At 48.4% G+C, this 13,593-nt stretch overlaps 1 protein-coding gene across 4 annotated transcripts in view; it reads left to right on the top strand.

Moving 5' to 3' along the window:
• HMGN5 (high mobility group nucleosome binding domain 5) overlaps nucleotides 1-8,149 on the top strand; it is an 8,585-nt gene extending 436 nt beyond the window's left edge. Inside the window, exons 1-7 of one of the 4 annotated variants that reach the window (XM_041396685.1) lie at nucleotides 128-170; nucleotides 396-439; nucleotides 1,576-1,605; nucleotides 2,280-2,309; nucleotides 2,766-2,816; nucleotides 5,990-6,133; nucleotides 7,440-8,149. In XM_041396685.1, coding sequence (XP_041252619.1) covers nucleotides 425-439; nucleotides 1,576-1,605; nucleotides 2,280-2,309; nucleotides 2,766-2,816; nucleotides 5,990-6,133; nucleotides 7,440-7,487 — 318 coding nt within the window. In that variant the 5' untranslated portion in view covers nucleotides 128-170; nucleotides 396-424 and the 3' untranslated portion in view covers nucleotides 7,488-8,149. Of the gene's footprint in view, nucleotides 1-127; nucleotides 171-336; nucleotides 440-1,073; nucleotides 1,606-2,279; nucleotides 2,310-2,765; nucleotides 2,817-5,989; nucleotides 6,134-7,439 lie in introns of those variants that run through there. The other 3 variants (XM_041396686.1, XM_041396684.1, XM_041396683.1) reach the window with 3 other exon arrangements.
• The last annotated feature ends 5,444 nt before the right edge of the window (nucleotides 8,150-13,593 follow it).

Genomic DNA, 13,593 nt, shown 5'->3' with positions numbered 1-13,593 from the left:
GGGGCCGCGCTCCGGGCCGCGCACACGCGGAAAGCGCGCGGCGCTCGCGCTACGGCGGCCCCGCCCACGCCCCGCCCCCGCGCCGCTCCCCGCGTTCCCATTGGTCGATGCGGCCGTCAGTCAGCGGCCGGGCCCATCTCGCGCTCCCCATTCATGCAGTTTGGTTGCGTGTTGGTGTATTTTACTGTTTGCAATAAAGAGGGGGGGATTTTTTTTTTTTTGTTCAGTTTCTGCCGCAATTAACTCTTGGTCCCTTAAACATCTTCCTTTTTATTTTTGGGGTTTTTTTTCCTGTCTATTTTTTCTTTTTTTTTTTTTTATTTTTTTTTTTTGCAGGACGGTCGGAACAGTTTTTCGCCGCTTCCATTTATTTTTCGATATCTTATCTCTATTAGGTTTTGCAATCAACTATTAAGGTGCAACTATGCCCAAAAGAAAGGTAAGTACGAAAAAAAATTAATTAAAAAACGAGGGAAGGCAGATGGGGAGAGAAGGGGGAGAGATTAAAGCGGCAATCGCGGAAATTTAGCTGTAAAAAAAAAAAAAAATTTAGCGCGCGCGCGCGTGTGTGTGTGGAGTTTTTTGGGTTTTTTGGTTGGTTTCTCTTTTTTTGCGTTTTTAATTTTCGGCGTATGTCCTAGAGCGGAGCGGGGAGCGGAGGGAGAGGGCTCGGGGCGGGCAGGGCAGCGCGGCGAGTTCACTTTTGGGCTGTTTTGTTTGGGAAGGAGGAGAAGGCTGGAGCAGCAGTGTCTCCATGCTGGATTACAAACAGCCATAGTGCTGTGCTGCCCCTGTGGAGAACGCGGGGCAGCAAAACCCCCCCAAAACCTGCGCCACGACCCCCCCAGGGCCCCCCACCCACCTCCGCCAGCGTTTTAATCCCCATCGCGCCATTCCCGGCTGGATTCGCCTTTAAACGTCGCCTCTTTCTCCTGCGTTTGCCTTTGTTCTCCTTTTTTTTTTTTTTGCCTCCCACTTCTTGTCATACCAGATGGTTGTGCAATGGTAATTTGGGGCCATTAGGCGGCGCAGAATTTGAAACTGGCCTTCAAGGAAAGCGGGGAAACGGGATTTATCGCCGTAGTCAGGAACTTTGGGGCAGCGGGAATATGGGGCGCCCCCCCCATCCTTCACAGCGCGGGCTGGGGGGGCGGGGCGGAGACGCGGTCGCCCCACCATCACCGTGGCGCCCGCCTGAGGGGTTTCGACCCGGTGCAGGCGCCTCACGGTCCCGGACGGGGCCGCCGGGGGCCCGGACCCAGTCGAAACGCTTCGGGCGGGCGCGATCGCCGCCTTCCCGGTTGTTCCTCATTGTCCTTGCGGGGCCCGCGGCGACCTTGTTGTGTGAGGGGAAATTGGCGGGAACTTTTCGAACTCGACGTGATGACGTAGTGACGGCTGCCGCGGGGCGTTGTGGGAGTTGTAGTCCGCGAGGCGGCGGGGATGGGGGGAGGCCGCCATTGCTGCGGGCGGTGTTGGGGGGCCCTGTTAGCCCCCCCAGCTCCCCTCAGGGCTCAGGTGGAGTCACAGGGGATGGTGCTGCCTTCTCACCTCAGTGTCTCGCTTTCTTTGCAGGCTCCAGCTGAAGGCGAGGCAAAGGAGGAGGTAGGAGTTGTGTGTGGTCCCCACTCCAAGAATTCCCGTGGGGTTCTGCAGAAATTAGGAGGCCCACGCAGCTCATGAGGGGTGTTCAGCCCCTGGGGGTGGCCTGCGCCTAGTTTTGGGGTGCTCGGGGCCATCACTGTCCTCAGAGGTGGCAGGTGACCCCCCAAGGTGGCACTGGGGGTCCAGCAGCTCCCCTGGGCTGAGGTCAGGGACAGGTTCCAGTGGGAACATGTCCCTTTGAGTCTCACAGCTCCTGCAAGGAAAGAAAATTTGTCCCTTCGAGGTCGTCAGCAGAGTAAAGTGGCGGCAGCAGAGAGCTGCTGAGCAAAGGGTCACTTCTGGGAAGTCACAGAATACTGCGAGTTGTGCGTACAAGGATCATGGGTCACAGCATGCTTTGGGTTGGAAGAGACCTCAAATGTGCTCTGGTTCTGCCCCTGCCACGGGCAGGGACACCTGCCACCATGCCAGGGTGCTCCAAGCCCCATCCAGCCTGGCCCTGGACACTTCCAGGGATGGGGAGTCATCAAGGTCCTCACAATAATGCCTATAATTTCATAAATCCTAGGATTTCTATGGGGCTCCATGATGCTGTGTTATTTTGGGTGGCTGTCATGAGAAAGCTGTGCTTTATGTGCTCTCTGAATTTTACTGACATATCTTTCCTTATGCAGCCAAAGAGAAGGTCAGCCAGACTATCTGCTGTGAGTATCTGTAGTTACCCTTTAATATTTTATCACTTGGGATGGGGACAGTTAAAAATAAACTGTTGGGGTTTTTCCCCCAGAATTGGGAAAGGCACACTTAGAGTATTGCAATATTTAAAATTCCCATTCCATGTTTCTGTTCCCTGAGCCTCCCCAGGCTTCTCATGTGAGATACAAGGTCTGTGTTAGTGCACACTCCATCTGCACATTCCATCCACAAGTATCCAGAGTTAAGGAATATTGATTCCAGGATGGATTTGTTCCCTGTAGGACTTCTCCATACAAATGCTCGTGGCTCTGTAAATCACCTGCTCTCTCCTTAGCCTGGTAATTTGCCCATTGATTTTTTTTGCAGGGCTAACCAATAATTTTCAAAAGCTACCAAGATAATGCTCATAAAAATAAGTATTTATTTCTGGTATTCACCTGATTTGTTTCTTGTGTTTTTTGCAGAAACCTGCTCCACCCAAACCGGAGCCAAAGCCCAAAAAGGCAGCACCTAAGGTAAGGGTTTTGAACTGAAGTTATGTTTTCCTTCTCAAGACATTTACAGGGATAAAACCCCAACAATTAACCACTTTGCATATTCATAATTATCTTGAAAGTTTTAAGGTGGAATTATGTGAGCTGAAATAATGAGAAAGACATAATTTCATCCAATTGCTGCTGAAGGAATGTGGTAAACTGAGCAGATTTGAAATCCCTTGTGGTGAGGCTTTGCTGCTGCTTTCCAAGGCTATTCTGAAGTTTCATATAATGCATTGTTGGGAAAATGATGCTTGGAGTAGGGATCAGAGACTCAATTAGAGGAGGCATTGAAAATCGTGCTTTTAATTACAGTTTCTTACTATATTTCCATTCTGAGGCCCTCTCTGCAGTTAGTTATCAGTTTATCACATTTTAATCACTCAGGGTTGTAGAGACCCCTTCAGCTGGGTATTTTTGGAAATGTCAGAAACACTGGCACGTCTGAGTATAATTTAAAAATAAACTATTTAAAGCTCTTTTTTAGTTTGGAGCAACAGTTTGAAATTTCAAAGGGGGCAGTTCTGCAATCCATGAGGGATTTCTTTCCATCCCCTTCTTATCACCCTTCCCAGCCATCAGTTTGCAGTGCCTTTTTGCTAGATTTTTCTGTAAACATTTAGGATTTTGCAGCTAAAAAAACAAACAACAACAAAAAAAAAATAAAAAAAACAACCCCATAGACACCCCAGCAACAAAACTTCAGTGATAGTTTTTAACCTGTTCCCATCACACATTTTCCTTGTGGTTTGGGATGATGAGGTGGGCAAAGCACAGTGAGGAGACACTTTGGTTGCAGAGGGAGATGATGGGCTGGGAACCAGGAGCTTTTTCCCTTTCCTTTGAAAAGGAATTGGCAATTGCCTATGGCCCAGCAGTCTTCCAAGTGAGGGAAGTTTCCCTCCACATGCTCTGTGTGGAACAGCAGAGATGCTGTGGGAAAGAGAGAGAACCCCACGTGTAATTTTGGGCTCAGCTCTGTAAGCTCAGTCTGTGCAGAGCGAGCTTTTCCCGTTCCATCCTGGCTGCAGCTGGAATTCTAGACCAGTTCCTGGCTGGATGGAGCCCTGGACACTCTGGGTTGCACTTCCCTCTAGTGGCTGGTGCCCCAGGCAGAGCAGAGCCAGCTGCTGGTGGCACACAGGGCAGGGCAGCAGTGGATGATCCACGTTGTTGTATTTTGGGTTTTTCCCAAGTGTGCTTTTCTATTTTCATGGAAACATCGTGGGGTTTAAACCCTAAAGCTGCCTTAACTGAATGTGAAAAGTTGGAGGAACAGGGGTGCAAGAGTTAAGGTTTGTAAGGGACTGGCAAAGCTTCATTTGGGCTCCCAGTGCACAGCTGGCTGGTGTGGTCTCCCTTTGGGATCGTGCAGGGATCCCCTGGGAGCTGTGCCTTGGGAATTGCCCAACTGCCCTTGGGAAGAGTTGGTCCTCCTGCTCCTGAGGTGCTGTTTGAAGCCACTTGAGCTGTGGTTTTGGCTCTCCAGAACTCCTCAAACACCATCAACACCTGTGCAGAGGGTGATGGAGTAAGAATTGTGGAGGCATTTTTAATTTTTGTCTGCCCCAAGTGCTTTACTTGTCAGCCTTCAGGATCTTGGAATGGTTTCCATGTTTCAGATTTCACCTGTTAAACTTTGCCATGTTGAAAAACACGGAGCTGGCAAAGGAGTTTTGTCACTTCTAAAATGCAGGACCTGAATTTTGAACTGTTGTTGCCATCTCTAGAGCAAAATTATTGAGGAAAATGAACACAGTGCTGTAGCTGAGGACATGTTGTGTCCTGTGGGACCCTTTCTCTCCAGTCAGTTCAGCCATGGAAGTCCATTTCCCTGGGTTCTCCTCCAGGGCTTTCTGAAGAGGGACTTTTCCAGCACAGAGAATTGGGTTTAGCTCTGTTAATGCTTTGTTGTGGGGTTTTTTTGGTGGGGTAAGGGAACAGATAAGCAGTGCCATGGTACAATTGTAATTCTCACTGCCAAACAGCACCAGGATAGTGGGTATTCCCCAGACAGGGACTCCTGACATCACACTCTGGGAGAGTTTTCAGGGTGGGATGAAATCCCTCAGACTGAGTTGTCAGAGGTTAGAGAGGAAAGAGACCCTTACTCACTGAATGTACTGACCCCACCTTAAATTTTCTGCATTATTGGAGGATCTGCTGTTAATTTTGGTGAATTTTTAATAATTGAAGAGTCAGATTACTTTACCCCTTAACACTCTCGAGTTTGCCCTTAGCAGCTCATTTCTAAGGTGAATTAACTGTGTGCATTAATAATGAGGGATTGAAGTAAGAAAGTAAACTTTTTGTAACCTTTTAGTAGTCACTGAGACAAATCTCCTGAGCAGATAAATGTATATCCAGTAATGTTCATTTATCCTCACTCAGCTGTGAGCAGATCTTGCAGGGTTTCTGGTTCCTCTGTGGGAAGTAGGTTAATCAAGCAAGGGGCTGAGCCAGTGCTGTTACTTACTGGCAGCAAGAGGCACATCTTTGGAAGTGAAACTAATGAGGGTCAGGTATTTGGGTCAGGATCTGACCTTGCCTATGGAAAATTATTACTACAAAAGCATCAGGTTTTGGGTTTTGTTTTGATTTAGCTTGATCCACATATAAGAAACTGCACTTAAATAATAAATGCAACTCTCTCGTGGTTAGCAGAGCGATGCTGTTAAGTCCCCAGTTTTTCTGGCATAGAAGTGGTTTATTATCACAAGGAATATTTCTGGCAGGGAAGGGGAAAAGTCCTTTGCCTACAGCTTTGTTACAGTTTTCTAAATAGGCATTAACAGCACATCTGAAGTATTCTGGTGTTTGCACATGTTGGTTTTCTTCTGTGGCTGCCTTTCAGCAGCAGGGCAGAAGTACAGGCCAGTTCAACATTTTTTAGCTAATTTAATTGAATGCCTATTTAAAATGAGAATTCTTTTAACCCCAGCCATGGCTGCTTTTATATTCTGCACTTCCTTGTAGCACATTCAGGACAGACTGAAGGAAAACATTTCTCCTGTGAAACTCTGATCTCACCTCAGTTAATAGGAAGTTTGTGGGGTGGAAGGAGGTTGTGCAGAGAGTTTTGGAGTTGAGAACATGCTGATGCACAAGGTGGAAATCAGGATTTAATACATCACTGTCTGTTTTCTTAACAGAAAGAAAAAGCAGCAAATGATAAAAAGGAGGACAAAAAGGCAGCAACAAAAGGGAAGAAAGGAGCCAAAGGCAAAGAGGAAACTAAACAAGAGGATGCTAAAGAAGAAAACCACTCTGAAAATGGAGATACCAAAACTAATGAGGTACTTTAGCTCCAGTGAAGCTGAGAACAGCCAGATGTGCTGGAAGCACAGCTGCAGGGGCTCTGCTGGGCTCCAAGGGTGGGGGGTCACTGCCACACTGTGAGGACAGAGCAGCTGTGGCACCTGCCCAGGGCAGCTTCCAGGGAGAGCCTGCAGGAATGGCCTTCTCCTTCCAGCTCCTTCCTGCCCTGTGCTGCAGCCCTTGTTCAGGTGCTGTCTGCTGGCCCTGGCCCCTCTCAGGGCTGGCTCACAGCAATGCCCAACATCTGGGGAACAGGGGAGCCCAGGGACATCACCACCCTCCAGCCCTGAGCTGACTTTGCACATCCCCTCTGGACTGCTGGGTTCCTCCTGCTCAGCACGGGTTGGTGCTGGGCCAGAAATCTGGTTTTGAGTTCTACACAATTCTTTAGAACAATTATTTGGCTCAGAACAATTCAACAAGGGATTTGCAAAGTAGACTCGGTCTTGCCTCTTATCTGCAGCCTCTTCCCACAGCTCCTTGCTGTGGCAGCTCCTTACCTCAGCTGCCTTTTGCTAGGTCCAGCTGCATGCTCCATCAGCTGCTGAGGGATTGTCCCAGCAGATTCCTTGCTGATAGTGAAGCAGTGTTTTCCCAGGGCTCTCTTTGCCCCTTGTGTTCTGTCACTGACAGTGGTGTCTCTTCATGGGTTGAGTGGCACCATCCAGCCAAGGGTCCTTTATTCTTCCCTGTCTGAAACAAGAGCAGGAGCTGCTTGGTTAGAGCACTACATGGCTGATGTGCTTCAGAGGGGCTTTGAGGGAGCTCTGCAGGTTTGATATGTGACTTGGAAAGTAAAAGCACATTTTTATAGAGAAAGGTGAGAAGCGGCTGATGTGCTTCAGAGGGGCTTTGAGGGAGCTCTGCAGGTTTGATATGTAGACTTGCAAAGTAAAAGCACATTTCTATAGAGAAAGGTGAGAAGCAATTCCCCAAAGTTCAGACAGAGCAGGATTGTGGTTGATGTGTAATTCTTCCACTGCCCCATCATGAGGGCTTGAACTTCCCCTAACATATAATTGATCCTAATTAAAATATATTCCAAATCTCTGCCTCTCTGCAGGCACTTATTCCAAAATTACCTCACTAATTAATACTCCTGTGTTTTTATTTTAAGAATTATCAGCCCATTGTTATATCAATGTTTTCTGTGCATTCCTGTCTATCCACACAAAGCCTTGTCCACGTCTGTGTTAACAAACTGGTCTCTTTTTGATGCTGGTTAGATTGGAATCCAATTAGCATTACCAATAATATTTCTATTCTTCCCAACCCTTTTTCTAGGCACCAGCTGCTGAAGCATCTGATGACAAGGAAGCCAAGTCCGAGTAATGTTAACCCTGCCCTATATCTCCATCATTTGGTATCCGTACCTCCATGCTGTATTGTTAACAGAGAGGAATATTTTTATCAACTATTTTATAAATGCAGGTTTTTTTAGCATGAATTTAATTATGGAACATCTTCATCTCGGTTACTTGGGAATTAAATCCCTAACAAACAAAACAAAACAACAAAAAAAAAAGTCATTGTTTTTAAATTTTGTGATTGTAATAGTTTGTATGGTACATGGAAAGAATAAGTGGTGGTAGCTTTTGACTTCTGTCAGTGTGTCCCTTTTTGTGTAAGTCATGCTTACAGACTTCAGATTTTAATTTTTCCCTTGTATGTGTTGTATGGTTTCTTAAAGTGGGGAGGTCTCAAAACAAATAACCGTGTGAAACATTCCAGTGGTTCTGTGGGTTGCTTTTATAAAGAAGGTGAGCTATTTTCATGAAAAAAAACCTAAGAGCTGGAAATCTGTTGTTTCCCAAATGTAATTTTATTTTGTCAGTTTTGAAAAAAAAAAAAAAAAAGAAAAATAAATAAATAAAAGTGTAATCCTGTTTTTAAATGAAATACAAACATTTCTTTTCAAAAAGGGCAGGTTGGTTGTATGTACCCACTGTTAGGAATTTTGCTGGATTTATCTTAATAAAAAAGACTCCTCAAAAGCTGATTGTGGTTTGTTTCTTGTGCTGCTGGAAAGGTCCCAGATTCCAGGAGAGCTGCAGTGGGAGAGGGAGAGCCCATGGAGAGCTTTGGGCTTTTGGCTGGGGCTGAAGCCCCTCTCTGCCTCAGTTGTGTGACTTCCCATTAATCCAGGCCTCCTTATTCTGGGAAAGAACTGGAGCAGACCAGTGACCTGGGGTTAAGTCCCAGTTCTGTTGTTACAGCTTTTTTGTGCAACTTTATCAGCTCCTGCTAAAACCTGCCTTTATAGAAAGTCTCTTCACATCCAGGATATATCTACAGGATATATTTAATAAGAAGAAAAATGTCTGCAATGCAGAAACCTCTCTCCCATTAAATTGTTCCTCGGCCCAGCAATCCAAGAGCTGGAAACCCCAAACAGCACCTCAGTGAGAGTGTCTTGGATGCAGTGGGGTTCAGGATGCATCCCCCAGGGCCACTAGAGGATGTCTAAATGTGGATTTAATTTTCCAGGCCTGAGGCACTGGGGATTGTTATTCCTGCTGCTCCACCTGTTCTGTACAAACACTTGGGGTTAGCTGGGCTCCAGCTTCCTCAGCAGTGAAGGTGAGGGAGTTCTGAGGGGCCTTTTCCTTGGCACTGTATTCCCTTAATCCAGCAGAGATTTTGGGCCATGCTCTGGTCTCTCCTCCAGTGAAAACTGATGGAGCAGTAACTGAATTCCCTGTGCCTGGTGGAAGTGTGCTGAGCTGTGGGTAAAACCAGGGAGACTGAACATCCCAGTTGGAACATGCTCCAGCAATAGTTCAAATGTCATCCTGACTGACATCTAAAAATGATTCACCAAATTCCCACTCCTCCAGGACAGGCTGGGAGAGCAGGGGGTGTTCAGCCTGGCAAAGAGTAGGCTCTGGAGACCTTGGAGCCCCTTCCAGTGCCTAAGGGGGCCTGAAAGAAGGAGGGAGAGGGACCTTTCATACAGGCACATAGTGACAGGACAAGGGGAAATGACTTTAAACAGAGTTCAGGGTTAGATGGGATATTGGGAGGGAATTCTTCCCTGTAGGGTGGGGAGGCCCTGGCACAGGGTGCCCAGAGAAGCTGTGGCTGCCCCTGGATCCCTGGCAGTGTCCAAGGCCAGGATGAATGGAGCTTGGAGCAACCTGGGACAGGGGAGGGTGTCCCTGCCCATAGCAGGGGGTGGACTAGATGATCTCTAAGTTCCCTTCCCACCCAATCATTCCATGATTCCATGAGTTTAGCCAGCAGTCAGTGAGAAATCCCAATGGGCCTTCTCCCAGGAGAGAATGCATATTGGAAATATTTTAGATTTGTGTTATTTCCTACCCCAGTGGTTTCTCTAGAAGGGCTTCGAACAGGAATCCAGCCCTGCAGGAAGGTGGAGCCCCTTCTCCCAGCCCTGGTGCCATGGCACCATCTCTCTCTGGCTCCACCTCCAGTCAGAGAGTCTCAAACATTGTGATTTAAGCAGCAGACACTGAGTATAGCTGATATTTCCTTAGCACAGGATCCATCCATCTGCCAAGGTACAAACACCCTTTGGAATGAGGTCACTCTGATCCCAAGTCGTGTCTCTCCATCTGAGCCCAGAGGTTGTTACACAGAGCGTACAACTGAGTGTTTGGTTTTGGTTATTTCTTTCTTGAGTGCCAGGGTGGGATTTGTTCTTAATTCTATAACTATTGTTCTAATCAAATTCCTCTTTCAAATAAGTACAGAAAATTGCCCAAGAACATTTTGCTCAAATTCATAACTTTTCGGAGCCATGGGGTATTGAGAGAGTTGCACAACTGAATGGATTGTCTGGTTTATGCCAAACCCTCCTCCACGGCTGTCCTGGTGTCTAGACACTGAATCCAAAGGCAGCTCCATGGCAGCTCCCAAGCTTGGCTTATTTTGTCTGAAAAGGAGAGGTTTCAAACTTTCAGGTATTTGGAATTTGTGGAGAAAGTGCCTTCCCCAGGGTCCTTGGCGATCTGTTCCCTGTGTTCTGGGTGTTACCAGGTCTGACCCTGCTTGGGAAACATCCACAGATTACTGTGGATCTGGTTATCATTATTCATTGTAACAGCTGGGGACCTTGAGGATGCAAAGGTGAAGAGATTCATGAGTGTGAAGGTAGTGGTGGTTCTGAGGTGATGTCATGGGAAGAGATTTGAGCAGTGTTTGCAACACCCTGCCATGGTGAGGTGTCCAGGCAGCTGGTCAGGATGAGAGGAGACAGCCTCAGGGTGCACCAGACAAGGTTTAGGTTGGATATTAGGGAAAAAAGGGTTGTCCAGCCCTGGCACAGGCTGGAGTCACATCCCTGGGGGGAATTTAACTGTGGATGTGGCACTTGGGGACGTGGCCAGTTGTGTCCTTGCCAGTGCTGGGGGAACAGTTGCACTCAATGGACTTGGAGAGCTTTTCCAACCTAAATATTCCTGTAATTCCATGATCCAGCTTTTGGTGCGGGCTCCCAGAGCAGCACAGTGTCCTCACACAGTATCCTCACGGGATCTTCAACAGAACTGGGCAAGCATTTGCTTTTGTTTGCTCAGAACAATAAACCCACTGAAAACCACTTTGAAAACACTGGTCACTGTCCTGGGAGGGACAGGGAAATCAGAGGAGGCACCTCCAGACTTCATCCTGGTCTCCACCATCAGCAACGTGCTGGAGCAGCACAGAGGGAAAAGGCACTGCTGCCTCAGCAAGAGAATGGCAAACACAGTGAGGGGAAATGGGGGAAAATAAAATAAAACAACCCCACCAAGCACATAAAAGGAAGGGTTTTGCAGGGTCATCCCACATCTACCTTTGCTCCTTTGAGTGAAGTGACTGTACACAAAAAAAAAGAAAGCCCGTCTGCTCTGGAGCCAGGCTGGGAGAGCTGGGGGAGTTCACCTGGAGAAGAAAAGCTCTGGGGAGAGCTTGGGGCTCCCTTCCAGTGCCTGAAGAGGCTCTAGGAGAGCTGGAGAGGGCCTCTGAACAAGGGATGGAGGGGCATCCCTTTGGAAGGGATGGAGGGACAGGGCTTTAAGATGAAGGATAGATTTAGTTTGGATATTGGGAAGAAATTCTTCCCCATGAGGGTGGGGAGGCCCTGGCACAGGGGCCCCAGAGAAGCTGTGGCTGCCCCATCCCTGGAAGTGTCCGAGGCCAGGCTGTATAGGGGATAGGGGAGGGTGTCCCTGCCCATGGGAGGGGACAGAACCAGAGGATATTTGAGGTCTCTTCCAACCCAAACCAGTCTGGGATTCTGTGACACTCCATCAGCTCTGATTTTCAGATCAAGAGCAGCTCCCTGGCAGTTAATGGAGTAACACTGGTGTTAATCTGATGAAGGAGGAAGAAAATTGAATCTCTGCAATGGAAACGATGGCTCCTCCCTCTGTCTCGGTGCTGCTCCTTTCCCGTGCAGCTGCCGGGAGCCCCCGCTCTGAAACTTGATGCCCTGGATGGGCTCCAGGAGCCGGGAACACCCCGGGCCCGGCGCTGCGCGGCTTCCGAGGAGCTCCGTCCTTTGAGAGAACAATGTCAACGTGGCTTCCAGAGACTGTCCCCGTGCCCGGAGGAGCTAGAGGTGGTCACAAGTGAGCATGGACAAGGGGACAGATGTCACTGGTGACTCATGTGTCCCCTGCTTTGGAAGGGGTGTGATTGGGATTGGGCTAGCGTGAGTCAGGGAGGGGATGGGGAGAGGATCAGAACTGCTCCTACCCCTTTCACCCACACCTTTCATCTGTTTTCACAGAAGCTGTGGCTGCCCTGTCCCTGGAAGTGTCCAAGGCCAGGCTGGACGGGGCTTTGGTCTCCTGAAAGGTGTCCCTGCCTATGGCAGGGAATGAGATGGGCTCTAAGGTGCCTTCCCACCCAAACCACTCTGTGATTCCATGATTCCATGACCATCCCTGATTTATCCACCTCTGCTGGAAGACGACAGGGAGGGGCTGGTAGGACAGGATCCCAGAGGAATGACACTCCCTTTCTCCTGCAGCACCAACCAGGGAATCACTGGAACAGTGTCAAATGGAAATGATGTCCAGGGATTAGTGTGAACTTCAGGCTGAGGTAACACCTGAAAGCACGGAAAGGAAGTTGGTGCTGATGTGATAAAAAAGGGAAAAACAGCAAATTGAAAAGCTCTGTTCCTAAGAGTGGGAATCCAAATGACACCATAAAGCTCTCAAAGGCAACTTAATACAATTGGACACATCTTAAACAATTCCAGACGTTCTTAAAAGGGGGAGAGGAAGCATAAATTACACAGGAAAAATGCTGGATTGAAACCTAAACACAGAGTGGTCAAGAACACTCCCACTCCCAGCAGCATTCCCAGTAAGGGGGTTCCAGGGCACAGCTGCTCCCCTTTGGAAGTGCCTCCCTCCCAGTGAGCGAGGTGTGCTGCTTCCACTGGGGATGAAGAGCAGCACAAGCCTGGAATTCTCAGTGAAAGCTGCTCCAAAGTTATCCCAGAGCCAAAATCTCACAAAATCGCTGGGGTTTTGTTTGTTTAACATGAACAATTCGGGGAGGGGGTGGAAGTGCATTTCTTGGAGCTCAAACCAGATGTGCGACATCCCAGCCACAAAGCTCCAGCTTCTGCGCTGTTTGTTTTCCCCCCAGGAAGATGAAAGGAGCTGTGGAGAAGGTTTGGATTGTGGCAGCTCTCGGGTTTCACCCTGGCTCCAGGGGCGCTGGCAGAGGCTGCTCTGTGGGACCACAAACGAGTTTTGCTGTTTCACGGATCCGGGGCCACTGCTCCCCTCGGAACACGGCCGGAGTTGGAGGTGGGCTGTTCCTAAGCCTCAGGCTGAGACTCAGCCTTCCAGCAGGCTGGAATTTTGCTTGGTTTGGTTTCTTCCTTCATATAAATCCACTGTCACGGAGGTGCTGACCAGAAGTACTTCCCCAAGTCATGGTTCTATTTTGTGCCAGCTCTGCCAGGAGAGAAAGGCTGGAGTTGCCTCTCCGGGCCTCATCCAAGGGCAATCCTGCAGGATCTGCCTTCTCTTCCTATAAATCCTTCCACGCTGCCAACAGAAAGTTCCAAATCCAGGCCAAACGTTCCCTGCTGTGGTTTCACCACCCATGTGGTTACAGCCTGGTTATCAACGGATATCTTGGAGTAAACCCCGACTTCCCCACTCCGTGTTTACTCCTGTGCTCCTCTATACCTACAGCATTACCCTGGGAATAATTAAAATAATTAACAAGTGTAATTAACTGTTGGAGGGGAAAGGAGACTTTTAGGACATTATACCAGCAACAATTAAATAAATTACCCTTTTTGTCTTGCAAGGAATTGACAGACAGGGGGGAAAAGGATGCGGGATTTGTATTCCCTGGTGCAGCGGCACAGGGACAGTGAATAGGGGTCGGTGGCTCTTGTGTGGGGACACAAAGCAAACAAAGAGGCCCCAAATGAAATTACAGAGTGGCAGATGCAAAACGAGCA

Source organism: Onychostruthus taczanowskii, unplaced genomic scaffold (assembly GCF_017590055.1).
Source record: "Onychostruthus taczanowskii isolate IOZ18803 unplaced genomic scaffold, ASM1759005v1 scaffold13, whole genome shotgun sequence".
NCBI classification, from domain to species: domain Eukaryota; kingdom Metazoa; phylum Chordata; class Aves; order Passeriformes; family Passeridae; genus Onychostruthus; species Onychostruthus taczanowskii.
This window is presented reverse-complemented; position numbering and strand designations above follow the sequence as displayed.